This window comes from Labrus mixtus, chromosome 24 (assembly GCF_963584025.1).
Source record: "Labrus mixtus chromosome 24, fLabMix1.1, whole genome shotgun sequence".
In the NCBI taxonomy this organism is placed as follows: Eukaryota; Metazoa; Chordata; class Actinopteri; order Labriformes; family Labridae; genus Labrus; species Labrus mixtus.
Genome location: NC_083635.1, coordinates 12,402,163 through 12,429,629, shown reverse-complemented (window position 1 = coordinate 12,429,629; position 27,467 = coordinate 12,402,163). Strand labels below are relative to the sequence as shown.

Below are 27,467 nucleotides of genomic sequence, written 5' to 3'. Positions count from 1 at the left end.
TCTGGTCTGAGAGTCGTCTTCCTCCTCCTCCTGCTCTCCGGGATCGCTGCAGGTAAATTCAAGTTGACTTTTTCTTTAAATTTTATTTTATTTACCACTTTGTTTTGTACCTTTTGCACTATTTAGAATGTATTACTGAAAATATTATTTATCTTATTTTATTTTATCTTATTTTACCTTATTTTAATTTATCTTATTTTATCTTATTTTGGTTGTATTGCACCGTGGGACGGAGACAAACGCAATTTCGATTCCACTGTATGTCTGGCATATTTTGAAATTGACAATAAAGTTGACTTTGACTTGACTTTGAAAATAAAAAAAAAAGGTAACCACAGATAAAAACATTTGACCTCTGATTATATTAAAATCTCTTTATCGTCTAATAAGAAAATGAGTTTAAACGTCTGTAACTCATCAGAGGACACTTTACAGTAACGGTCTGCTTCCTCTCCACCTCTAAGGAACATTCATGCACTGTCACTCAATTTGCATGACTTTTTATTTCAGTACCACCTTTTCATTTACGCTTTCAGAGTGAGACTTTCTGCATGGTCTGTAATCGAGCGACGATTGAGAAGACAGGTTGAAATATCTTTAAATGATCGTGTCGCTTTAAGGCTTTCGTCGCACGAGGAGAAGAAATAAAACCGCTATAAAAGAGTAATTCAGCAAACGTCTCAGCGTCTGAATCTTTAGAGGTCACAGGAAGACAAACATCAGATTGAAGGTTTCAGATCCACGCCCTCATTCTTCTCGCAGAGACCGCAAACCTTCAAACGCCCCCTCGACAGGATCCAACATGATGGTGCTAAAGTCTGATCAACATGAGAGAGGGTTTATAAAGTCTGATCAACAGAGAGAGAGTTTATAAAGTCTGATCATCATGAGAGTTTATAAAGTCTGATCATCATGAGAGTTTATAAAGTCTGATCATCATGAGAGTTTATAAAGTCTGATCATCATGAGAGTTTATAAAGTCTGATCATCATGAGAGTTTATAAAGTCTGATCAACATGAGAGTTTATAAAGTCTGATCAACATGAGAGAGGGTTTATAAAGTCTGATCAACATGAGAGAGAGTTTATAAAGTCTGATCAACATGAGAGTTTATAAAGTCTGATCAACATGAGAGAGGGTTTATAAAGTCTGATCAACATGAGAGAGAGTTTATAAAGTCTGATCAACATGAGAGAGAGTTTATAAAGTCTGATCAACATGAGAGTTTATAAAGTCTGATCAACATGAGAGTTTATAAAGTCTGATCAACATGAGAGTTTATAAAGTCTGATCAACATGAGAGAGAGTTTATAAAGTCTGATCAACATGAGAGTTTATAAAGTCTGATCATCATGAGAGAGAGTTTATAAAGTCTGATCAACATGAGAGTTTATAAAGTCTGATCAACATGAGAGTTTATAAAGTCTGATCAACATGAGAGAGAGTTTATAAAGTCTGATCAACATGAGAGTTTATAAAGTCTGATCAACATGAGGGTTTATAAAGTCTGATCAACATGAGAGTTTATAAAGTCTGATCAACATGAGAGTTTATAAAGTCTGATCAACATGAGAGTTTATAAAGTCTGATCAACATGAGAGTTTATAAAGTCTGATCAACATGAGAGTTTATAAAGTCTGATCAACATGAGAGAGAGTTTATAAAGTCTGATCAACATGAGAGTTTATAAAGTCTGATCAACATGAGAGTTTATAAAGTCTGATCAACATGAGAGTTTATAAAGTCTGATCAACATGAGAGTTTATAAAGTCTGATCAACAGAGAGAGAGTTTATAAAGTCTGATCAACATGAGAGTTTATAAAGTCTGATCAACATGAGAGTTTATAAAGTCTGATCATCATGAGAGTTTATAAAGTCTGATCATCATGAGAGAGAGTTTATAAAGTCTGATCAACATGAGAGTTTATAAAGTCTGATCATCATGAGAGTTTATAAAGTCTGATCAACATGAGAGTTTATAAAGTCTGATCATCATGAGAGTTTATAAAGTCTGATCAACATGAGAGTTTATAAAGTCTGATCAACATGAGAGTTTATAAAGTCTGATCATCATGAGAGTTTATAAAGTCTGATCAACATGAGAGTTTATAAAGTCTGATCATCATGAGAGAGGGTTTATAAAGTCTGATCATCATGAGAGTTTATAAAGTCTGATCATCATGAGAGAGAGTTTATAAAGTCTGATCATCATGAGAGTTTATAAAGTCTGATCAACATGAGAGTTTATAAAGTCTGATCAACATGAGAGAGAGTTTATAAAGTCTGATCAACATGAGAGTTTATAAAGTCTGATCAACATGAGAGAGAGTTTATAAAGTCTGATCATCATGAGAGTTTATAAAGTCTGATCAACATGAGAGTTTATAAAGTCTGATCAACATGAGAGAGAGTTTATAAAGTCTGATCATCATGAGAGTTTATAAAGTCTGATCAACATGAGAGAGAGTTTATAAAGTCTGATCAACATGAGAGAGAGTTTATAAAGTCTGATCATCATGAGAGTTTATAAAGTCTGATCATCATGAGAGAGAGTTTATAAAGTCTGATCATCATGAGAGTTTATAAAGTCTGATCAACATGAGAGTTTATAAAGTCTGATCAACATGAGAGTTTATAAAGTCTGATCAACATGAGAGTTTATAAAGTCTGATCAACATGAGAGAGAGTTTATAAAGTCTGATCAACATGAGAGAGAGTTTATAAAGTCTGATCATCATGAGAGTTTATAAAGTCTGATCATCATGAGAGAGAGTTTATAAAGTCTGATCATCATGAGAGTTTATAAAGTCTGATCATCATGAGAGAGAGTTTATAAAGTCTGATCAACATGAGAGTTTATAAAGTCTGATCATCATGAGAGTTTATAAAGTCTGATCAACATGAGAGTTTATAAAGTCTGATCAACATGAGAGAGAGTTTATAAAGTCTGATCAACATGAGAGTTTATAAAGTCTGATCAACATGAGAGTTTATAAAGTCTGATCAACATGAGAGTTTATAAAGTCTGATCATCATGAGAGTTTATAAAGTCTGATCATCATGAGAGTTTATAAAGTCTGATCATCATGAGAGTTTATAAAGTCTGATCATCATGAGAGTTTATAAAGTCTGATCATCATGAGAGTTTATAAAGTCTGATCAACATGAGAGTTTATAAAGTCTGATCAACATGAGAGTTTATAAAGTCTGATCATCATGAGAGTTTATAAAGTCTGATCATCATGAGAGTTTATAAAGTCTGATCAACATGAGAGTTTATAAAGTCTGATCAACATGAGAGAAGTCTTTAACCCTGATGTTTCTAACACCTTCTGTCTCTAACAGGAGACATCGATTGGGGTAGGTTGGTCCCGTTTCGAGGTGAGCAGCTCCATCTCGAGCATTTCTTTTTCTGACAAATCAAAGAGAGTCAAGAGTTTTTTTTTTTTTAAGTGTTTAAAGTTTTATCTTCCTGCTGCAGGAAGCAAAACCACGACCACGGCGAGAACCACGACCACGACTACGACTCGAGCCCCCGCTGTGAGAGGTGAGTCCACCAACGCCACCCTCCTTCATCAGCAGATTAAAAACAGAATGATGTTTAATTAAGTTTTTTCAGGATGAACTGAAACATGATTTTCTCTTCTGTTCATCTCCAGTTCCCAAACCTGCTGCAGGAGGTGAGTGAAGACGCTCTCAGCCGCCTGTTGACTTTGATTTAATTTAATCACAGAGACATTATCACCCTCTGCAGATGTGGAGTTCATGTTAAAATGTGAAATATTCTCCACAGGTGGCTTCAATCTGGCGGACGCCATCGGCTCAAGTAAAGTTCAAACTTTAATCTCTCTCTCTTGTTGAACTTTATTTCTTTTATTTTTTGACTTTAGCTCTTCTAGTTTTGTTTTTAAAGTCTTAAAGTAAATGTATCTCTGTTCTTCTTAACCCAAGAAAGGACTTTTGAGTTGTTAACAAATATTTTCAACATCTTGAAGACAGAAATTTCTAATTAAATAAATTCAGTGACGTAGCAGTTATTTTCTGGTTTCTGTTTTTGGGGAATCTAAAAAAACAGATTTCTTTGAGATCTGTGAAAGAAATCATGAAACAAAGAGCAGGGGATTTTATCTTGGAGGTAAACAGCACCGCCATGTGGCCGAGTGTGGAAATACATCCTGTTTCTGTACATCTCAGAACTTCAGAGGAGGATCAGGATTTCTTTGATCCAAAGAACCAGGATCCTCCTGATCCCAGCAGAGAGCTGTGAGGATCGTTCAGTTTGAGTGGATTCTGGCGCCCCCCTGTGGACAAAGCAGTGTAGTGCGAAGTCCCCTTTAAAGTCCTGAAGTTAGTGTTTGAGGAAACGGTCACGCTGAAGTCTTTCTGTTGGAAGTAGAAACTCCAAACCTGCAGCAGAGACCAGAAACACACAAAGCTTCACTAAGGGAGACTTAAATATTTAATTTAAAGTATTTATCACGCCTTAATCTGCGGACTAAATGAACAAATGTTCTTCTCCTTACAGCTGAGACGCCGGCTGCAGCAGGTGAGTCTCTGCAGGGTCGTGACTTTGAAATGTCGTTGTCGTTCTTTTAAATCTTTCTGCGTGTAAACGTCTCAACTGTTGTGTCCGTCAGCGTGTCCTCAGAAAGAAATGATCCAGAAGCTGAGCCGGATGATCGTGAAGCAGAACGAGCTCATGCAGAATCTGATGAACGTGCTCAACAGGGAAGGGAAGTGTGTGAGCTGAGAGACACGGACGAGCCTGCAGGTAGAGAATCAGTCATGTTTTATATTTATTCTTCTTATTTTAAAGATTTTATTTTAGGTGTTTTTCGACCCTCCACCCTTTTTTGTTTACTGATTCTGTGCCGCAGGAATTATGAACGACTTTAGATCCTATAGAACCGCGTTTAGAAGTCACCATGGTGTGTAGTTCTCAGGGAACTCCCTGTAGTGGATGGTTCCTCTTTCCCCAGACCTGCTGGGTCTGAACACACCTCACGTTCCTCCTTTTTTCTGACTGACTCTGTTCTTCTGTTTTCAGAGATCAACAGGAGACGAATGAAATCCTCCTGAAGCCGGCATGTTGTCTTTTCTCTCTGATTTAAAAACATTTAAATATAAAATACTAACCTCAGCTTCTCTCCTCATCACGAGAGTTTCCCACCAACATGCTAACCTGATGTGTTTTTAAATTGTTACGGTGCTAATGATCGTTTAAGACTCTAAATAAAGATCGTTCATGCTGAACCTTGGTGTGTTTGTTTTTGTATTAAAGATGCATTTAGGTGTTTAAAAACCTGGGCCTTATTTTTGACTTATTCTGGGGGGTCTAAATGTTTTATGATAATTTCAGACAGAGCAGTAATGTAAAGTACAGACAGCCCCTCATTCTTAATATTTCTTAATTAATCACTGTTGGTGTTTAAACACTAGGTGGCGCACAAGTCTCAGTATAAACTTTAGGGGCTACCTTTCTGGAAGCTCCTCCCACTTACTCCCAAAATAGCCTGTAAACGTCATAAATAAATCTCTTAAAGGCAAACTCTGAAGAGTTGCAATAATTTATTTGCAAACATTAAATGACTTTTGTTCGTCTGTGAGTGAAATGAAAAGCCATTCAAAATTACCATTTAAAACCTGCTCTATTGAAGACTTCCCAATCTGATAGGAAAACCTCACACTTTTGTTTCACATGCTTTACCTGTAACAATAACAAAGGTGTAACAGTGAATACGGCTGTGACCCTGACATTAAGAAGAGGATCTTTTTGATAAAATCACAGCTTTTCTTAACACTCTTAACGCCGCGCTTCGATGTTAAAATGCACTTCAACACATAAGAGAAGGATATGAAAGTTGTTGTTTTAAACAGAACTACAGCTGGAATAAAACCCGGATTTAAGCCGAAGTGAGTAACATGTCGTGTTTTACTTAATCTAAACTTTCATATTTTGTCAAAGTGAGTATTTTTGTAAATAACAGAAGAAAATATTAAAAAGACGCTTTTTACAGATGGAGTTCGGCGTCGCGTGACATGGAACAAACTTTATACGGGCGGTTCCTCTGAATTAAAAGTGCATGGGCCTAACGTATGAAGGGTTAATGTAAGAGATCCCTGTGCCAGTCATGTAACGCCCCTGTGAGGCTGCCACACCCAATCTATGCAGCTCTGCTCTGGCAAAGTTGACTCACAACACACTGAAACCGGACACCGGGGCTGTACCGGGCAGCAGGGCGAAAAATAACCTCAGTTACACTCAGAAGACTCAGAGAGAGAGAGAGAGAGAGAGAGAGAGAGAGAGAGAGTAATTATTTTAAATGTAAAGTTTCTGCAGAGAAGGAAAAGTTAGACTCAACATGAAGTTTCCTCTGAGGATAGTTTTACTTCTTTTTCTTGTTTCTGGGACTTTAGCAGATATTGGTGAGTTTGTCTATGTATGGTTATTATCGGGACATTGTGTTATGCTTATTATTATGGTCTGTATTTAAGTGTTGGTGCTCTCTGAGGCTTCATGCAGCTCTATTATCAAACTCAGGTCATGTGAGGTCGACAGAGGCTGCAAATAAACGGATAGGAGAGTCGATCATGTTCACCTTTGATAGGGAATCTGTTCTGCGCGCTTCAGCTCTTAAAGGAACATTTGTTGTTTTATTAGGAGGAGAGCGAGATGTTCAGGAGGGGACTGTACGGAGGAACAACCGTGCCAGCCAAAAAAAAAAGAATAACTAAAAAAATCCCTCAGATTTCACGATGTAGTCGTTAATTTAGAGAAGCATGAGATGAAACTCTTGATGAATTTCCGCTAATTGAAACAATCTGTTAAATGCCCCGAAGCTTAGATTAAACCTGAAACCATGAATGTATAAGTCATCGGCGTATTTATCAGCCAGCTATCCCGACAATTATTTAACCCCTGAATCGTTAATCGTGACTCAGGACGAAGACGCAACCCGGAAATAATCGCAATATTCAAACTAGTCGTATGTCTTATGTCATTAATCTTTAAAGGAGCAGTATGTACCTCTGACACCTAGTGTTTAAAATGGGTACTGCAGTCCATATTCTAAACATTGCAGAAAGCCGTTTCAGTGCCAGTTCTCTTATCGTTTCAGTGTCACTGACCGGTGCTTTAAAGTTACAGCTTCAGTCGGAACAGCATGTGTGTTGGCGTGGCAACCACGTGATGTCAGGAATCTGTTTTAATAACTCTGCCGTTAACATGTAAAGTTGTTCGACCGGTCGGTTTAAATCACTTGTGAACGAACAATATAAAACCCTGTTATTAAGAATTACTGTGTTAAATATACTGTCAGCATTTGAAGGAATAACGACGAAAAAAGACAAAAAAACGAGGCACTTAATGGACTACTTGAGGCTTTCTGACGATCAAACAAGTTGACATTAATTATGCAACCAAGTTCTCTGAGGTTCTGTGTGTCTGCCTGCTGCTTCCTGTATGATGAGGCTGAGGGCAGAATCAACCACAGGCATGTCTATGAGAAGACAGTGGCACGCAGTCCGACGGATGTTTCGGAGCTCACGACGTCACTTTAACCCCTCATCGTCTTTTTTGACATCTAACGTTTCAGCGTCTGTGCCGCATGTTTCTCTGGAGCTTTGTTTGAATCCTGAAATTAACAAAAGAGACAAACTCCGATTCCTGTGAGGGAAAGAAGAAGAGGAAGTTCGATTCAAATGATGTCACGGGGCGCGCATTATTCACTACACGTTCCTTTACCTGAAATAACCTCAGAAAGAAAAGGAGAATAAATCTTTACGACAGGCGAAGAATGTGCCAACAGCTGTTTGCAAATCCTGAGGAGCTGCATGGTTGTGATGGGTGCATAAATTGTTGTGTACATTTTAAAGGTATCCTCCTCTTCTTCAGTATAAATAAGTCTCAGAGCTCCTCAAACATTTCTGTGAAGTTTCTTGTTCTAAATCCACTCTGATCCTGTATTTGATCATGTCTATAAACCCCTCTATTTCAGCCCTGCTCAGAACAGGCTGTTTCTGTGTCTGTACCTTTAAATATGTAAATGAGCTGTGCCTGACCACGCCTCCTCTCTGGAAGGGCTTGGTTGGCTCGGTGCTTTCTCGCTCCATGTCCTATCGTTTACGGTGAGAAGGCAGACTCCTAGCTGTGGGAGTGTCACCCACCTGGGGGAGGGGCTACTGTCCTTTGTGATGTCATGAAGGGAAAACCTCCAAACGGCCTGTTTGAGCACACATTTTCTGAAAAGGATGGACTTTTCTCATAATTGGGGGTTTTTGTAGACCGACTAGAGACACATATTAGAGTTAGAACAACCTGATGAAGAGGCTTTATATAATATGTGACCTTTAAAGGACGTGTGCTGTGCAGTTTTTTATTTGATTACTGACAATTAACTCTGTGGCAGACAAACAGTCATGTTTGCTTTGACCTTAATTAGCCATTAGATGACAACTGTCTTAAGTGATCTAAATGTTAAAGCTTTAAATGTTTCAAATGTCTTGGGACAAAACAGGAAAATCTGATCCATTTAAGTGTTGGGAGCCGGAAATGCTAACTCATCTCCAGGTTTTCCGACTCCTTCCTGCGGCAGAAGTGTCGCTCTTTGGTTTGAGATAAATGTGCATTGAGGGAAACTTTTATCAGACATGTATAGTGTGAGCGTTTCATTGCACGGAGAGAAGCTGGAAGACGAGCCTGGTGTGTTTCATAACATCACACAAACTGTAGCTCCCTCTCTCGCTGTGTCTTACTGTGTCTTGAGTGTTAGCATGTGCGTCTCAGAAGTGACTCATGCTGCAGTTCTCCTCCTCTGTGTTTCAGCCACTGCTAACATAGCAACCAGAAAAACAGCGTATGACTCGCTGCAACGCACAAACATAACACATGTGCTGCACAGTGAAGGGAAATCCCAGAGTTTACTGAACTTTCTGCAGAGGAGGCACAAGTCAGCCGTCTTGACCCGCGTTAAAGAACAGATGTGTGTCTGAAGGGACTCAGGAAAGAGTGGAGGAAGGAAGTCTTTCTGTAGCTGAAGAGTCGATCAGATAAAAAGTGTCTCTGAGGGACATTTCTGGCGGCAAAGAAATCTGAAGCTCAGCTCATATTTGAGACGATTAACTTGAAATAATTTCAACTTCAAATCGAATCAAAGAGCGGCGGTTATCGTCCAATCCGATTAAAACAATGTAAAGAAAATCTTCAACATAACCCTCGAATCTCAAGTTCAGACCATAACCCCCCCCCCCCCCGGCCCATCTTCTCTGTCTTTTATGCAAACGTTTTGTAATAGATTTTTCTTTTAGTACATCATAGCCGGTCTGTATTTGTCTATTTTCGTAATGATCTTGATAATAATGTTGTTGAATTTGTCTCACAGGATTTGATCTGGGTGACGCTCTCGATGATGATGCAGGTGAGTGACTCCCTGTGAGGGACTTGACATTAAGTTTGAGGGATGTTTGATGGAAATGTGAAACTGCTGTCTGATATTAATTAATTAATGTTTTGTTCTTTTTGTTCTGCAGCTCCAACTCCTGCAAAGCCCAAAGAGCAGCCGAAGGTCCCGGAGAATACGGGTGGTGGCGGTTTGTACCTGACATTCGTTACAGTTTCTACACATCATTGGATCTAATGTTTTTTTTAAAAAAGGATAAAGGTTGTTCCAACAAATAAATATCACTTGACCTCGTTACTGAATCTCATCTACAATCTGCACTAGTCGCACTATTGGTTGCATTTTGTGGTTTGCATTGAATGGCATCGACCGAGATGAAACTCTGACGTAGATGCAAATGCAATGAAACATCTAGCCAGCTTTGTTGAATCTTCTGATACTCATGACACTCCCACCACCTGAGCAATGCCACTGAAGTTGTGTACAAGGTCTATCTTGTTCTGAGGATGGTCAATCAGAGGACGGCATTTCAATAAATCCGAAAGTTAGACCTTAAAGGTTAGACAATCCAGCCGAACTGCAAGCAATACTTGAATATCCACAAATACATGACTGGCTGATTTGTAGTTTTGCAGAAACGACGGAAAGAACTTGTCAAACATGACTTACAGGATGTCCTTTAAGTCTGGGTTTTATTTGAGTTATTCCAATAGTTCCTTTAGATTAGAACAATCTTTTAATTACCAGTTCGACTGCTGAGGTTTTGGGATAAGCAGCTTTAAAAAGAGTCAAACTGGATCATGGCTGTGGTTTATGAGTGGACAGAAGTGTAGTTTTACTTGAGGAGTATAACTGTTAATTCCTCTGCTGATGTGTAATGTTCTTCATTTCTTCTTCTTGCAGAATTTGACCTGTCTGATTTTTTCGATAACCCAGGTGAGTACATTTCTCTGTTCTTGTACCATCTTGGTATCAGATTTGGTGCCATGTTCCTGTTTTTGGATGATTATACTCGACGGCCTTCTGTTTTTTTTGGTGAATCCAGACTGTAATTAGAATGATTTCCAAAATCTGGACTATTAAAAATAATCTGCAAACTCCAGGCCTCATTAGATGGTGGTTTAGATTTCTATAGATGCATCTCAGTCAAGTTGCTCTGGAGGCTGATTTAAATGATCTTCTCTGACCCGAGAGTCAGATTCTAGGAGGGCACGATGACATATCTTTATATTCTTCAGAGATAGAACGCTGCATCATCAGCGTATGAAGATAATGGATCTTACGTAGATAGCCAGGCGACGTCTGCACATGAAAATCAACCTGATAACTTTCTAATAAAACAAATAGACAGTCCAGAGATAGACCGCTGCATCATCAACATACGAAGAAACTGGAGTTTATGTATTTTACCATCTGCAGATATCCAGGGGAAGTCTTGTTGTGGATTTTTCTGCTGGTAATGAAAGATCTCAAGTCAAAGTCTTTTGTCTTTGTGTATTTTATTGCATATAGTAAAAAGTTATTTTGCAAAAGGGGTAATCAGCTACAAAAGTAACATCAGTCAAGTGCATCAAAGATTCCCGGTCCCGGTTGCAGAGCATATTTATAGTTTCACAGGGTGTAGGTATTTTGTATATACATGAGTGATACATCGTCATTGGTTTCAGCTTGCCCTAGTGACTACGCCTTCTGCTAGTTTGTCTGGTGATTTATCTATGCAAGCTTCTTTCTATAAGGCACCTGGTACGGAAGAACACCAACAGAAACTCCTTTGTCAGGAGGGCACTGATCTAAGGTCATGCTGTACCCAGATCCTGAGGAGTGTTCCTGTTGGACATACAGACCGAGGCCATACAGAGAAACAGTTTCCAATTGCTAAATGACGCACGAACATCCTAATCTTTTAAGGTCAAACGAAGGCAACATACAGATAGTATTTTTCCACTACAGTCTGCACACACAAATCAATCCGATCACTTGCAGATAAAAGAGTAAGCAGTCTGTCTCAAAGATCTGATGGAAGTAATGCGTTTGTAGACACTTAAGATAAAATATCCAGGACGTTGTGACGATGTCTATGGCAGGAAAAAGCTCGTAACTCGGCTGAAAAAGGAACTCTTTTGGTCACACCACTCGAGGGGAAGTTTCACTTGACATCTGTGGGGGGCTTCAGGGAGATTTTCTTTTAGAAATGCTGACCTACTTTCGGACACTGAATCTTTCTCATTTTATGTTTTGTAGCACCAACACCTGCAAAAGAGCTGCCAAAGGTCCCTGACAAGCCTAAAGATGACGGTTTGTATTCTCCACCAGACTTACAAAATGACACCCAGAATACCAAGACCACTACTCTGGGGAGGGGGTCTCTTAAGAGCTAAGCCTGCTTTGTCTTTGGATATCAGTCCTTTTTTTTAATGTTTTTTTGGTTTGGTGTTGTGTTCAGGAACACTTGTGGGGAATATCTTTACATTTTGGACAAATGTTTAGCTCTTGATGGTCGAAGGACAAAGATGGAGGCCCAGAACTCAAACAGTTATTACAACATAATTTAATAAACGGCAACGTGACCAGCTGGCATACAAGTCCTGGCTGGTTATTCTGGTTCTCCTTGTCGACTAATCCTGTGTGCAGAACTGAACCAACAGCGATGTCGTACTAAATTTGTGTTCTTGTGTTTTGAAGGTGGATTTGATTTGGGGGATGCTCTCGGCCCAGGTAAAAAGCTGATTTTAATCCCTGATATGAAAACAAAACTCTAACAAGATCTGGGTGTCTTGATCTTCCAAAATTTCATCCATTACTGAATTTGAACTTTCAAACTGTCTTTGTATCGGCTTTATAACTTCCATTCTGAACTATGGAGCAGATGTTTTTTAAATCAAAATCTTCACCATATGTTTGATTTAATGATGAACATTGTGTCTTTGTACCGACAGACCTGAACCCCAAACCTGACAAACCTGCTGTGAAACCCCCACCCGGTGGAGGAGGAGGTGAGTCTTTAATTTAAACAGATCATAAAGGACGAAGCTGCTTCTATATATATATATATTAATTTTAAACCGACCCCCATGTTGAGATGATGTCATGCATCTTATCTATCTGAGCCAAAGAGCTCCACAGCACCAATGGAGTCATCCGCTGCTGAAAATAGTTCTGACAAAATGGACCTCTCCCGAGTTGGATATTTATACGAGGGGAGTTTTAATATTTCTGACCTTTGTGTGTTTTCTATTTAAAGGTGGAGGATCGTTTGATGACTCTGATTTGTTCGATATCGGCGGAGGAGAATACAAACCTGATGGAGGTCGGTCTGGTGGTCGCTCTGGTGGAGGTAGCGGGACTTTTTGTAACCTTTGGGTTCCATGAAACAATATTATTTTGTCCCTTTGCATGACAAACTGTAAGAGTCTGTAAAAACTAAACCCTTCTGATGGGGTCGGGTCTGTCTGAGACGGAGAATCTGTATTTGAACTAACACGGGTTTAGTGGTTATGTTTCTCAAAGAAACCTTGTGTTGTCGGCGATCTTTACTAAAAAACTCAAAGATACGTCGCAACATTTTTCCTTTGTTTGCACGACGGAAATAGACAAACACACTGTGTCCTCTGTGTTAAAGGCTTTGTGTCTTTATGTGTCTTTGTTCTGATGTCGAGTATGGAAGTCATTATTTCCTCCCCAGAAAGGAAAGGGAATAAAAACCCAGAGGCGTAATTAAAGCCACATGTTTGTTTTTTGTATTTCTGCACATGATGTGTAGCGTGAAGCAGCAGCTCCTCCGTCACTGCACACACACGAGCTACACGTGCTAAATGAGAGCGCGGACGTTTAAGAGGAAACACCGAGAGGAGACGTTACTGGGTTACAGAAGAAGAAAATAAAACTGTGTTAACTTCTCTTTTCTCCTTTTTTCTTTAAATCCAGGCGGAGCCGCCGACCCCGGATATGATCCCAACAGTACGTCTTTTATTCTTTTATGAGCCGAGTCTTTAACTCGTTTATCACAGAAACATATTCATTCATAGGACAAAATGAACCCTGATGTTTGTAGAATCTACGGCAGATTTTAGACTCATCTGATTCTGTTTGCTTTTGCAGGTGGATCTGATCAGACTCAAGGTAAATCCACATCTTATCTCTTCCTCTCTTTGTTTCTGCATGAATGTCTTTGTGTCCGTGTGTGTGTCCGTGTGTGTGTGTATCTGGGCATCGTCTAGTCTTCTGCACACTCCGTCTGTCCTTGAGCTGTTGTTGGGAGTTTCCTACTTCCTGTCTCGGAGGAAGTGGAGATTATAGCTTCCGTTTGGTTTCTGACCCGGCAGTCGTCGTCGTGTCGGTGTTCAGTTTGATTCCTCCTTTGTCGGCTCGATCGCTCAGACTTTTCGACCACTTTTCAGATTCGGGTTGAATTCATCAGGATTGATTGATGGCCCCCCTGGTCTGGTGTCTGATCTAAATCCCTGCTTCGATTGTGTGTCGTTGCAGATCCAGACCTGATGTGGGGCCAAATCCTGAAGCTGCTAAATGCTAACATGCCCGAGGAGTTCTATGTTTGGATTTCAAACTTAAAGCAGACGCTCACCCCTCTGGTAGAGAGAGCCATGGAAATGCTGCAGGCTGTGCCATGAACACTGATCATCCACTGACGCTCTGATTGGTTACTGGATCTCTGATTGGTTACTGGATCTCTGATTGGTTACTGGCGCTCTGATGGACTCGGAGCGCACACTGATCCTTAGGACTCTTGTTACTGAAACCGTCTTTTTAAAGTCTTTGCTTTGTGTTGGTGCAAGCTGCAAACTCTGCAGCTAACATGAGGGCGTGTGTTGACTCTTGAGTGCTGACCTTTGACCCCCCTCTGAGGTCACGGCTGCAGGTCTGAGCTCAAGCAGAGACTTCAGGGAGGCTCTGATCGGACTTTTCTTTCGAGGTGATGTCGATATCTGCGCTCTGTGCAATTTATTTATAGAGGTGTTTGTTTGTTAAACTTTCCGGGAAATATGTGACGGGTCGTCTCCGTCTGGGTCTTCATCCCACATCAGCTGATTGGTTTAGACTCCGCTGAAGAACAGAACAGAAACATGACTGACCCTGCACGTGTAAACGTAGAATTAAAGTGGATAGATCGACGCAGGTTTCCACGATGCACAGTCCAGATGTTTGAGTCAGAATCGGCCTCGAGTCTGAGATCAGAGTCAGATCGTTGCCTCCCTGTGAGGAGAAACGTACTGTAGCTGACATGCTGTGGTTCCAGTTGTACCAGCCACACACACACACACACACACACACACACACACACTCTGGTATGTGTGTGTGTGAACATTCCTGCTCTCTCTCTCCACCCTGCTCTGCTCTTCATGACTCATGCATTATGTTGTTTTTTCTCATTGAGCTGCAGCAGAGTTTGAACTGTCGTTACCTTTCATACATTTCTTGTTGAAGTTTCTTGTTTATCTTTTTATGGAGCTCTGAAGAAGCTCACATGACGGGAAACCCGGATTCTGATGTCGTGTTATGAACATAAATATCCCGAAGGTTCCGTTGAGAGGAGGCTCTTTGTTTGTTTGTCACTTCATGTGTGGACACGCCCGGTTTCAGAGCAAACTCCTCTGATCCTCTTCAGCCTCAGTCAGTCTGCTTTATGGCACACTCACACTCCACCCACTCATCCCGCCCCGTTCAGTCTGCTTTAGTCCGCACACTTTCCCCTCTCTGTTGGCTCTGCAGCGTTCGGCCATCAGAAGTTTTTTCTGCTCGCTCAGCTTTTTCTCGTTTCTATCAGACGGTTTATTTTTCTCTCTGTGTGTTTTATAAAATATTCTTTGGTTCTCTTTGGTTTATTTATTTCAGCTCTTTTCCTCTCGTGTCTGTTTTTTTATAACTTTGCTGTAAAGTCACAAGGCGTTTGATGAACGTGGAATAAAAGAGACGTGTGAAAGACTCAGTTCTTCTTTCATTTCAGACTATAAAATGCTTTTTTTTAAAGAAATCTAACGACATTAAGCATGAGAAGATTTACATCACTACGTCATAAAAAAGTCACATTTCTAAACGTGGTGTGAAACCTGGACCTTAGTCTGTAGATTATTAAATAATAATAAAGTTCATTCTGTAATAAACTGTGGTCATAAACCATTTAACGTTTTTCAGCAGAGGTGGAACTAAAAATCAGAAACAGAGAAAAAACTGATTCAGGTTGAGGTGAACACGTGTGTGGGGAAAAAGAGCGCCCAAAGCGTGCTCAACATCTCACAGCAGCCCGTCATCTTATGTTTCGACTTTTTTTCAATGTGTGGAGGCGACGCCCTGTTTGTTGTCCTCCTCATCACGAGACACACCTCTGAGCATGACTCACACAGCCTATTGTGTGTGTGTGTGTGTGTGTGTGTGTGTGTGTGTGTGTGTGTGTGTGTGTGTGTGTGTGTGTGTGTGTGTGTGTGTGTGTGTGCGTGTGTGTGCGCCACACCCTGATCCTCCAGTCTGGGTGTGTGCTCCGTGTTAATCCGGTGTCCTCTGTCTGTTTTTGTCTTCAGTGTGTTAAATGTTTCTCATTGGCTGATTTTTAAACTTGGATTCTTTTTATATAAATTGATGTGTTTTTTTTTTTTTGTTCTTCCTTTTTTATGAAAACTTGTTTTTCTTCGACTTTTGTATTCTTGGAAACTTGCTGCCAGTGCAAACATGTCAGTGAAAGATAGAGCGCTCCCTCTGGTGGCGAACTGAGGTTATTACATCAGCAGAACAAGAAGCCCTTGCTCATTACTCATCGATCTTTTATCGACTGTCTGAAGAGCTTGAAGTTTTATTTTTAAGAGTTTTAAAAGGAACAGAAAAGAAAAATAAAGCATAAAAAACAAAGACAGAAAAATCGGAATATAAGAAAGAAAACACAAGCTTTAAATATTAGAAAGAAACAAAAAGGGACAAACAAATTAAGCTATTGCATATCTAACCGTCTGAGAAGCACCTGAATGCAGCATATCTAACCGTCTGAGAAGCACCTGAATGCAGCATATCTAACCGTTTGAAGAGCACCTGAACGCAGCATAACTGAATGTCTGAAGAGCACCTGAACGCAGCATAACTGACTGTCTGAAGAGCACCTGAACGCAGCATATCTAACCGTCTGAAGAGCACCTGAATGCAGCATATCTAACTGTTAGAGGAGCACCTGAACGCACCATATCTAACTGTCTGAAGAGCACCTGAACGCAGCATGACTGACTGTCTGAAGAGCACCTGAACGCAGCATATCTGACTGTCTGAAGAGCACCTGAACGCACCATATCTAACCGTCTGAAGAGCACCTGAATGCAGCATATCTAACTGTTAGAGGAGCACCTGAACGCACCATATCTAACCGTCTGAAGAGCAAATGAACGCAGAATAACTGACTGTCTGAAGAGCACCTGAACGCACCATATCTAACCGTCTGAAGAGCACCTGAACGCAGCATAACTGACCGTCTGAAGAGCACCTGAATGCAGCATATCTAACTGTCAGAGGAGCACCTGAACGCAGCATAACTGACCGTCTGAAGAGCACCTGAATGCAGCATATCTAACTGTTAGAGGAGCACCTGAACGCACCATATCTAACTGTCAGAGGAGCACTAGAATGCAGCATATCTAACTGGGTTTGTGTCTTTTTGTTGACATATATTTGTGTGTATCTGTTTGGTACAGAAGCCGGCGCTGGACCGATCGCCGGGATCGTCAGCGCTGTGGGCGTGGCTCTGTTGGGAGCAGCATCCAGTTACTTTGCTTATCAGAAGAAGAAGCTCTGCTTTAAAATACAGGGAGGTACGAGTATGTTTATTTATCTGACTTCACAGTAAAGAGGAAGTTTGATGACATTTTATTAAGCTGATTAAATCTCTCTTTTTCTTTTTTACTCAGGTCAAGATCCAGAGGGCGGGAAAGTCCATCATGGTGGTCAGTCTGACAATCAAGGTGATTTAGTTTCTCGTGAATAAATGATCAAAGTCTTCAGGTACTTACAGTAAGAAGTTTCAGCTTCTCTCCGGACGCAGGTTGAGATCTGTTGAAACAATAACATGGAAACGATCAGTGAGTTCACGCTCAGAGACGGAAAGAAAGCAGAAAATATGACGCCATTAGAAAGTGAGCTTAATCTACAATGTGACATCAAGTCAAAGTTTGTAATTCGATGTCTTAATTGAGCAGAAAGTCGGCGGTTTTATGCGCCTGATTGACTCAAGGTGTCGGACGTAAATGTGATTTATCACTGAGCGTTTATTCCATTTGTTGGATCAGAAACCTCGGCTGGTTTTGATCCATTCACCTGTGAAGACACTGGAATCTTCTTCCTCTGATAAGATAGTGAACAAACCAAACTCAGAGTTAGAGTAAAACCCGCCCTCTAGTGGTGAAACGCAGGTACTGAGTTAAAAAGTCGAGTCTGTTGATTTATTTTCTTAACAATCTGTTTTTTTTTCTTCCATTTCAGTTTTCAGTAACCTCCTCAGGACGTCTTAGAGGTCGACGATGACGAGTCTGTGACCACCTCTTTCTCCTCGTCCTCCTCCCCCTGCTCCGTCAGGTGTCACCTCTGCTCTGAAAACAAGACTTTCTATTGGTTCATCCTGTTTCCTGTTTGTCTGAACTCCACAAACACCCTGACGGCCGTTAACTGAAAGCTTTGTCTCCTGTGTTTCTTTCATTTTGTTTAAGGTCATGAATGTTCCTCCTCGAGTCTTTAAACTTTTACTCTCTGGTGTCACAGCTGCTACATCGCCGGGGTTTACAGCGGCACACGGGGTGGATTCGATAGTTTTATAACCTCCGTTTGAAATGTTTTAGACGCCGTCTCATTGGCATCTACGAAGGATTGAACAAAGTTTACACTTTAGTCCTTTATTTCTTCTTCTCTGGAACGACGTAGAGTTTGTTTGAGCGACGTCTGCCTCCATCGGATCTTTTCTTTTATGTTTGTATTTCTTTAAGAGAGCGGACAGCTTCATGCACAAATCCCCTTAAAAGAGAACTACGGTGGCCCTGAGGGTCAACTGCAGAGTCATGTCAGTGAATGCAAGAAAAAAAAACATTTCACAAAAAGCAGAACTATTTTAGTTTCATGATTTTATTTTTTAGCATTTTGTGAAATGTTTTCATGAAATCGTTTGTGCGTTTGACCTTCAGGGGCCACCGTAGATGTCCTGTATTTTCATTGACGTTACTATGACGACAGAGATGCGCATTTAACGCTACATTGTTATATTTGCGGCGTCTCGCGTCAAAAAGTTTTAAACGATATCGGCGCCGCTTTAATCACCGAATGTGTCGGAGCGAGATTTAACGTTTGTGCACTGCAGAATCATTTCTGTCCGAAGTTTGACTCCGTACAGATTGAACTTTGTTAAAACGTAAACCTATAAATGTTAACGCGTGATCTGAAAGACGAGCGTTAGCCTCCGTTAGCTCGTTGTTTTTCTGCTCAAACGTGGAGGAGACCAAAACCGAACAATAAGAAAAAGTATTATCTCATTGAATTCAATCAGAGAAACATAAATATGATGATTAAGGGGATCGAGTTAGACTAGTGTCTGCAGGAAATCGCTGCCCCCTAGTGGTCAAATTACGGCAAACGCAACTAAAACAAGCAAAAATCTTTCATCTTTGTTAGAAAACGTCGTCATCTTTTTAGACCCCCGTTTGTGTGTGTCATCAGGTTATCAGAGTCGTGATGTCATGATGCCCCGCCCCCCTCCTTTCTTTGTGTGAGCTGTAAATATTTAGTTTAGCGTGCTTCAAAATCTTTTACGACGACAGTTTTTCGTTGCGGTTTATTTCATGTGATGATTCGGTGAATGTTTCTCCTGTGAGTGGATTTAAAGTGTGTGAACATGTTTCCAATAAAGACGTGGTGTACAGCCGCTGTTTCCTCGTGTTTTTGTGTAACTTATCTTTACGCTTTGCTCTCTTATTTCTTTCTCTCTACGTCTTTGTTTTTTATTTGTCTCTACCATAAACTGTAAATATTAACGGATGAAGCCTGAGTGGGGTCACCCGTCTGTTCCTGCAGGGGCCGCCGGAGTCCCATCGATGGCGGTCTCCATGCTGGAAATTTTAGAATGGGTGTGTATGTGACTTCCTGCAGCCAGCCTCTAGTGGACACTCGAGGAACTGCAGGATGTTACACTTCAGCATCGGCTTCATGTTTCAAAACTGAAGGTTGCCGCTTGGTATCCTCTTTTTTGTCTCTTCTCTGTAGTGATGTTTGCTTTCTTGTTTATCTGTTTATCTTCTTCTTGATTTTCCTACAGTGACACATTAAACTTTTTCTTCTGAATCTGACACATTTAAATAATTTTAAACTCCAAACATGACTCTGAGAAGGAAGACCTGCGTTTAAGGTTCACATGAGCATGCAGAGTTGTATTAACAGTAAATTAATGTTTTCTAAACCAGCTGCATGCAGAAAGTGAAAGTGAACACACCGAGTGCAGACAGACAAACAGACAGACAGACAGACAGAGGGAGGATTTGTGATGTTGCACAACTCTTCTCAGATCTCACCTCCCTTCAGTTGAATGACCAGAGGAACAAACAGGCGTCAGACGCAGCGGGCCTCTGCTCCTCTCTTTGCTCTGCAGATAAAAACAGAAGGGGGATGTGACTTCCTGCTGCAGCGTCAGACACTTTCTCATCCTGTCACTATTTAAGGATCCACGGTGAAGATGTGAGCGTCTCCTGGCGCCCTCTGCACACACCTTCAGCTCAGTCCTGCAGGAACATTTCTGGAGCTGCAGACGACTTCTACACAACAACAATGTCAGGTAGGAGACTTCATTCAGTATTTAGGATCTTCTAGATTTCATAATGCATCACTAAGAGGCTGCAGGTTGACCTTTTCTCTGCAGGTTTGATAAATAAATAAAAATTGTAAACAGAGTTAAGCTCCGAGTCTGAGGAGCAGGATTTTTGTCTCTCTGTCCGAGCTGTTGAATTATACAGAGCTCGCTGTAGTGACCCAGTTTGACTTTAACTCAGGAGAGACAGCACCTCCAAACTAAACAGCTGAGAGGTGGCTGCATTCATAAAGGTGCACGCTCCTTCAACACACCCGTCTCTACTGCGCGTGAGGACGCTTCTTTAATCGGGGAAACAATCCTCCATGAGGGGTCGAGTCGTGCAGCTGCAGAACAGTTTTAAAGTCAAGGTTTAAAAAGCAGCATTGGTCTGTAGATAGTGTTCACTGTAAACCTTCGATTTTGAATCGTTCACTGTTTCAGTTTACATATTTTAAGGTTCATTTCTGGGTTTGTTGTGATTCTATTGGACAGACAGGACGGAGGGTAGAGTCAGAAATCAGGGAGAGAGAGAGAGAGAGAGAGTGGGGAATGACGTAGGACAGGAGCCACAGGTCGGACCCAAACCCGGATCATGATTAATCCCATTTTTAATCGCATGTTTGAAATGTCATTATTTAGGCTTTTATTTTGAATGTTTGTCCTGTCTTAGGCTGAGAGTACTTTACTTGCTGTGGGCTTTTATTTTGAAATAAAGTAAGGAGCTTCTGTTAGTTGGTGCAAAACTCAGCTGCCAGGATTTGAACCAAAACCAGGGAGTATGATGACATCACTCCTGTTACATCTGTACACCGCAGCTCCCTGTGTGTTTTAGAATGGATTTGATGTGATGCATTTTGATTGGACTATATTTGATCCAATGAGATACTTGTATATAAGTATAACTTATAGGTGAATCTGATTGTAATGAGACACTGGATTCAGTTTGATCCTGTTATGGTTCCCAAGGAGGCGAGGCCTTTGTCACCCTAGCCACCACAGAGTCGTACTGTAAGGGGGCGGCGGTGGTGGCCCGGAGTCTGCGGCGTCATGGGACGACTCGCAGCATCATCCTCATGGTGACTCCAAACGTCTCGGAGCAGTCCAGGTGAGTCGGACGTCCATCTTTATTTTGAATCATTGGAGTCTCTGCACCTTTGACCCTTCTCATCTGTCTCCAGGCTCTCCCTCCGGGACGTCTTTAACGAGGTGGTTCTGGTGGACCTGATGGACAGTCAGGACCAGGGTAACCTGGCTCTGCTGGGGCGGCCCGACCTGGGCATCACCTTCACCAAGATCCACTGCTGGACTCTGACCCAGTTCAGCAAATGTGTCTTCCTGGATGCCGACACACTCGTGAGTCCAACAGCAACTTCCTGTGTGACCAAATTATGGCGTCCAGAGTCCGCAGCTTTAGCAAAACCTTAAAGACTGCTCGCCCTCTGAAGAACGACCTCACACAAACAAACTCAGCATTTCAAAACATGACATAACTCCAACATGGATCTGTACATCGGTATCTATAGATATCTGTCAGTCAACATTGACTCTTTAAACCTTCAGCCTTCACGCTCTGAACTGTTGGCCAACGTCTCCGTTCAGGTCAGAAAAGTCAAACGTCCTCCTATAGAAATCAATGCTTAACGTGAGCTCCTGAGGCCATGTTCTGAACATGTTGTTACCGTGACGCCCGTCTCCATTTGTTCAGTGTAAACACGCTCTCATGTGAGCAGGGACATGCGTGTTTGAAGGGGGACGAGGTTAGACATGTACAGGGATTTCTCTTTCCCTCTGGGAGCTTGGATAGAGGTGGATGTGCATGTTTTCTTCACATGTTTAGAGTAAAGATTTTAATTAGTCTAACTGGTTAGTGAAGATGACGAGTAGCTCAAGTGATGTCACTACCTGTTTGACTCCACTTCCTGTCAGGTTCTGAGTAACGTGGACGACCTCTTCGAGAGAGAGGAGCTGTCGGCGGCTCCCGATCCCGGCTGGCCCGACTGCTTCAACTCGGGCGTCTTTGTGTTCAGACCGTCTCTACAAACGCACGCCGCCCTGCTGGAGCACGCCATGCAGCACGGCAGCTTCGACGGTAACACACACACACACACACACACGAGTCCAGTTTCTACTACAATTCACTTAGCAGACGCTTTTATCCAAAGCGACGTACATCAGAGAGTAAGAACAACACAAGCAAGGATCTAGAAAAAATGGAACAATGTCAGTAAGAGCAAACGATCAGCTTTGAGTCTGATTGGACACACAGGTGCTGACAGGAAGTGACCAGAGGAGAAGCACAACATTGAGGGCAGTTCTTGAGAGCTCTAATCAGTATAGAAACCATCTTATAAGTCGTCGTTATCAAACAAAAACCATCGTCATTACCATCATCATCATCAATAATATGGAGACCATCATCATTAAGTTAGTAGGTATTCATGAAAGAGCTGGGTCTTTAGCTTTTTCTTAAAGGTGCAGAGGGACACTGCAGATCGAATGACCACCACCGGGGGGCGACAGAGAAGAAGAGTCTAGTCAGCGTCTTAGGACCTTGTTGTGAAGGTTGGATCAGACGGATTAGGGAGTTAGAGCGTAGTATTTCCTTATTGCTGTTCACTCAGAACCACTTTTTCTTGAACAGAGGGTAAAACCTACACATTGTCTAAAATTGCTTACTTGAACTATTATTTTTTTTTTTTTCCTAACAAATTGAGAAAAAACTGTCCGTATATGTCTTAATAACAATAAAAGTTAAAAAAAATGCTTTTGTTTAAGTTTGTCTTACCTTTAGTCATCACGTGCAGAATAGACCATTCACTGTCAGAATCTGATTTGATTCCTTTTCTGATGATAGTTTCTGTCATCAGAGAGAGAAACAAACACATGAGACGTATTTAAACCTGATGTTTCCTCTTCTATGTGCTCCTCTCAGGAGGAGACCAGGGCCTGCTGAACTCTTTCTTCAGCAGCTGGAGGAACGAGGACATCAGTAAACATCTGCCGTTCATCTACAACCTCAGCACCAGCTCCATCTACAGCTACCGGCCCGCTTTCCAACAGTGAGTGTGTGAGTGTGTGTGTGTGTGTGTGTGTTCAAACCCTTAACACACGTTGTATTTATGACTTATAGTTAACCACGTTTGTTGTGTTTGTAGAGTGATGTAACAGCTGTTTGTGGTTAAAAGAAAATCCTCTTCCTACTTGAATTCTACAATTCATGTATCAGAAGCTTTTATCCAAAGTGAAGAGAATCAGAGAGTTAGAGCAACACGAGCGAGGAGAGAGAGCGAGAGAGAGGAGGAGACAACGACAGGAAGCAAAAACAAACAGCTTTAAGTCTGATTGGACACACAGGTGCTGACAGGAAGTGACCAGAGGTGCTGACAGGAAGTGACCAGAGGCAGAGCACAACATCGACAGCTGTTCTTGAGATTTCTAATCCACATCAAAACCATCCTAAACATCATCATCATCGTTTTCCTCGACCCTCTAACCTGTTCATGTTTTGGCACAAGCTTTCTCATGTTCTGATGTTGTTGTTGTCGTCGTTGTTTTTTGCAGGTTTGGCCACAACGCCAAAGTCGTCCATTTCATCGGCGCGGTGAAACCCTGGAGCACCAGCAGCCAGAGGGAGGGCGGCAGCTCGGACTCCACGGGACAGTTTCTGTCTCTGTGGTGGCAGGAGTACAACGGCTACACAAAGTCAACTCTACCTGAGAAACAAGAGGAAAAGAAACCCGAACGGGTACAAACATATCTGTGACATCATCGCTGTGGAGTGTGCCTCGTTTGGCGTCCGCTCTGCAGATTCCTCCTCCAAACACATTTCACTGATCACTTCCTCCTCTTTAGCTGAAGGTTTGCTAATCGCTCTCATGAGCTGCTGCACACTTTGGCTGGAGCGGGAACACACACACAGAGAGAGAGAGAGCGGCAGCCAAACGCGACACATGGCTGCTCAGCCCGCTCCTGGGGCTCGTCCCAGCACCACTCCAACATCCTCTCCTGATTCTTCTTTTTCTCTTTTCAGATCCAAAAAACGAAGGCCAAAGCCAAAGTGGTCGTTAGAGGAACCTTGAAAAGCTCCAAGACGATGCTGCCACACTTTCCAGCACCAGCTCAGAGACTTCAGAAACCTGAACCACAGAGAGTAAGCTGTTATATTGATAGCTCTTATTGCACCTCCCTTCAGCACTTCACCAAACGTTATGCAAACTCTGAATCTATGAAGTCACCAAAATTGATTTACCACGAGCCGCCAGCCTTCGTTTACAGCAGTGGTGTCCAAACTTTTTTTCTTGTCGTGTTAGAATCGCTCGCGGGCCACAGGTTTTGTTTTTTAAAATATAGTTTTAAAAATAGTAAGGCTTTGTAGATCAGAATCAAAAGGCTCGCTAAAGAAACCCTTTAATAAAAGGAAATCAAATATTTAGATTTCTTTGTTCTACTTTATTTGTTTTGTTCTCAGAATCAAGCCTGGTGGTTCATGTTTCTAGAAAAGCTTTCTTCATTTAGCTCAGGTCATTAAATGGTTAAACAACAGTCCACTTGTTTGCAAAAACTTTGCATATGGTTTTTTTCATACTTTACAAAAAAATGTGGAAAATAGTAAAAAAACAACAACAACATGTTACTGAACATTTTCTATTTTATGAATATTGTTCAGCTCTTGTTAACATGAAAAAGAAAAATAAGATAATGTGATAATCTTAATCGAGGCCTTGGGACAAAATCTAATGATTCTTCATTTGAAGTCACGGAAAATCCCCTCAAGGGCCGCAAATGGCCCTCGGGCCGCACATTGGACACCCCTGGTTTACGGCATCGTGGTAAATCTCTATGAGGACTCAGACAGGAAGGAAGGACGCAGGATGAGACTTTTTGAAGAAAAGACGACACACACACACACAGGAGAGGATCAGACCGAACAGGGGTCAAAGCCAAACAAAAGAAAAGCTCCTCACAGCTGCTTTACATGAATGTACAAACAAGCATTCAATGACTAATGCTAACAGTTAATACTACTTCAAAATAAAGTTTGATATCCTGTATTCTGAGAAGAGTGACATCAAACACCTCCTTTACACAGAGTTCGGTCAGAGTCACACACATGATTTGAATCCAATGAGAAGTTGTTAGAAATGTTAGCTAATGGATACATGAATTATCTGTAATGAATGACCTCCTGAGCGTATGCTGTTTGTGTTTATAATACATCACGGCGATGATTACGCCGTGTTATTGTTCGCCCGGCTCGAGCGGCTCTTGTTAGTTCCGGCAGAAGAGACGTTTAATTTATGAGACTTTCTGCCTCACTGCGTCTGAACCCTGCAGAAGGAAACGACACAACAGAGCTTATTAACACCAGCAGGCCTCCGAGCTCCTCGCTGCGCTCCTCTCTCATTTGTCTGATTCATTTCGTCGCGATGCGTTGTGTTTGTACCCGCTTGTAAGATTAGTCTGAACAGGCGCACGCCCTGCAGAGCGGCAGCAGACACTGACATACATCAGCCGTGTTATCTCGCTCTCTGCAGTGACAAAGACCCAGAAATACATCCAAACCTCGACGGCTTCCTATTGTTCCATGGGGTGCATTAGTGACATACTCACGTCTTCTGCAGGACTCTCACACAGATGATGACAAACCGCTGGAGGAGGAGTCCAGAACACCTGAGCCGACCGAGCGGGAGGAGTCACCTGTTGAAGAGGAGGAGCTGGAGGGCAGCGATGAGGACTCGGACATCGAAACATTCACTGTACGTAAAGCTGTTTCTCACACACGTGGAGTCAAGATTTAAAGATGGACTCCCTTACTTTCCAGCTGCTTTTTAATGGAAACTTACAAAGTGGGAGCACGAGTTGCAGATATGGCAAAAAAATTAAGATGGCGAAGCTTCAAATTGTTACTTCACAACCCCACGGTGGCTACGTCCATTTCTCATAATTCAAGGTCCAATCAGTGACATGTGTAGTGAGTGAAATGATAAAGTGACCTCACTATATGATCAGACATTCTGTTTTGACTTTAGACTGCAGTACCCATTTCAAACACTAGGTGTCAGAGTTATATATTGCTCCTTTAAAGACGTATTTTTTTACTTTTGAATGCAGCATTAGTGAATTATTACTCCCAGAATAATAACAGGATGATTTGGGATGACAAACATGATAAAGGAAGTGACTGTTTACTGTAACTCCGTACAAACGAGAGGCGATGGATGATATGAAGATAATAAGTTCAAAGTGTTGCTGATTAAAGAATAATGACAGAGGAACATTTCTTTAATGTGCTCACCTGAGACGAGCTCAAAGCCGAGCAGACATGTTTGATGTTGGTGCTGATGCATTCTCTTTGAACGCCGGTTTTGTTTTTCTCCTCTCCATCGCTGCAGACGGATGAAGTCACAGAGGAGGAGCAGCTGGAGCATCGCAAGCAGTGGGAGATCGGGCAGGCCGACTACCTGGGCAGGGACGCCTTCCAGAACATTCAGAGGATGCTGGACCGCTTCCTGGACTAACACGTCGCACACGGGAGAAAATCTGGAACACAAACTGTCCTTCAGTGTGTCAGCCTGAGCCCAGCTGTTACAGACTGATGATCTAGGCTGTGATTCCAGAGTACAGACGGACAGAAATGCTGATTTTAACTTCCTATGTGTAGATATCTAAACAAACTTCGACACCTAAGGTCTTAAATTCAATTCTTTGTTCCATATTTTGTCGATAAACTGAAGTAGAAACCTCTGAGGAGAACTGTGACAAAGGAAGTGTAAAGTCCATCTGCATGGAGATGTTTGTAATTCTGTTCCAGACTCATTATGACCCGTCAGGGTGTCATTAAAGGGTTAACATCACAACACATGTTAGTTGTTGTATTCATTGTTGGGTTTCCTCTTTTCTGAGTCAGCAGCAGATAAAAAAAAAGATGCTTTCAGTCAATCGATCATCTCTGTTGACATAAATCCCCTTCACACTTTAGTGCAGACAGACTGAGGATCACTTGGTAAAGTTTTGCAGCAGGGGGCGCTGTGGCTCTTCTGTCTCTCCAACAGTGAGTGAAGCAGAAACAGATTCATGGACGTGTGACTGCAGTCAACAGTTTCCTGTGTGATCCTGATCCAGCGGGCGGCTCGGGTGCTGCAGCGACGGAGAGATGAAGACGGAGCCGAAACACAACGCTCGGTGAAAAGACCGCTGATGAGGGCCGCTTTGAAAGGCGACCTGGCAGCCTCCTGCTCCACTCTGATTTGTTAAG

At 41.7% G+C, this 27,467-nt stretch overlaps 2 protein-coding genes across 5 annotated transcripts; both read left to right on the top strand.

The window, feature by feature from the left end:
- Positions 1 to 6,210: 6,210 nt before the first annotated feature.
- Positions 6,211 to 19,291, top strand: cd99 (CD99 molecule). Of its 4 annotated transcripts, none has more exons than XM_061033072.1 (13): positions 6,211 to 6,427; positions 9,382 to 9,417; positions 9,530 to 9,589; positions 10,303 to 10,335; positions 11,641 to 11,694; positions 12,082 to 12,114; positions 12,336 to 12,392; positions 12,641 to 12,706; positions 13,324 to 13,356; positions 13,498 to 13,518; positions 17,085 to 17,201; positions 17,298 to 17,351; positions 17,869 to 19,291. In XM_061033072.1, exons 1-13 carry the CDS (start codon positions 6,364 to 6,366, stop codon positions 17,895 to 17,897), a joined length of 657 nt encoding a protein of 218 aa, XP_060889055.1. In that variant the 5' UTR covers positions 6,211 to 6,363; the 3' UTR covers positions 17,898 to 19,291. The 4 variants fall into 4 exon arrangements, with proteins under 4 accessions (XP_060889055.1, XP_060889053.1, XP_060889057.1 ...); XM_061033070.1 differs by having other exon boundaries at positions 12,641 to 12,733; XM_061033074.1 differs by lacking the exons at positions 17,085 to 17,201; positions 17,298 to 17,351; positions 17,869 to 19,291 and adding an exon at positions 13,885 to 15,339.
- A 746-nt stretch (positions 19,292 to 20,037) lies between these two features.
- On the top strand, positions 20,038 to 27,069 carry gyg2 (glycogenin 2). Its single transcript, XM_061033069.1, has 9 exons — positions 20,038 to 20,197; positions 21,179 to 21,317; positions 21,391 to 21,565; positions 22,139 to 22,301; positions 23,145 to 23,271; positions 23,774 to 23,957; positions 24,243 to 24,362; positions 25,834 to 25,968; positions 26,605 to 27,069. Exons 1-9 carry the CDS (start codon positions 20,191 to 20,193, stop codon positions 26,728 to 26,730), a joined length of 1,176 nt encoding a protein of 391 aa, XP_060889052.1. The 5' UTR covers positions 20,038 to 20,190; the 3' UTR covers positions 26,731 to 27,069.
- Positions 27,070 to 27,467: the final 398 nt, after the last annotated feature.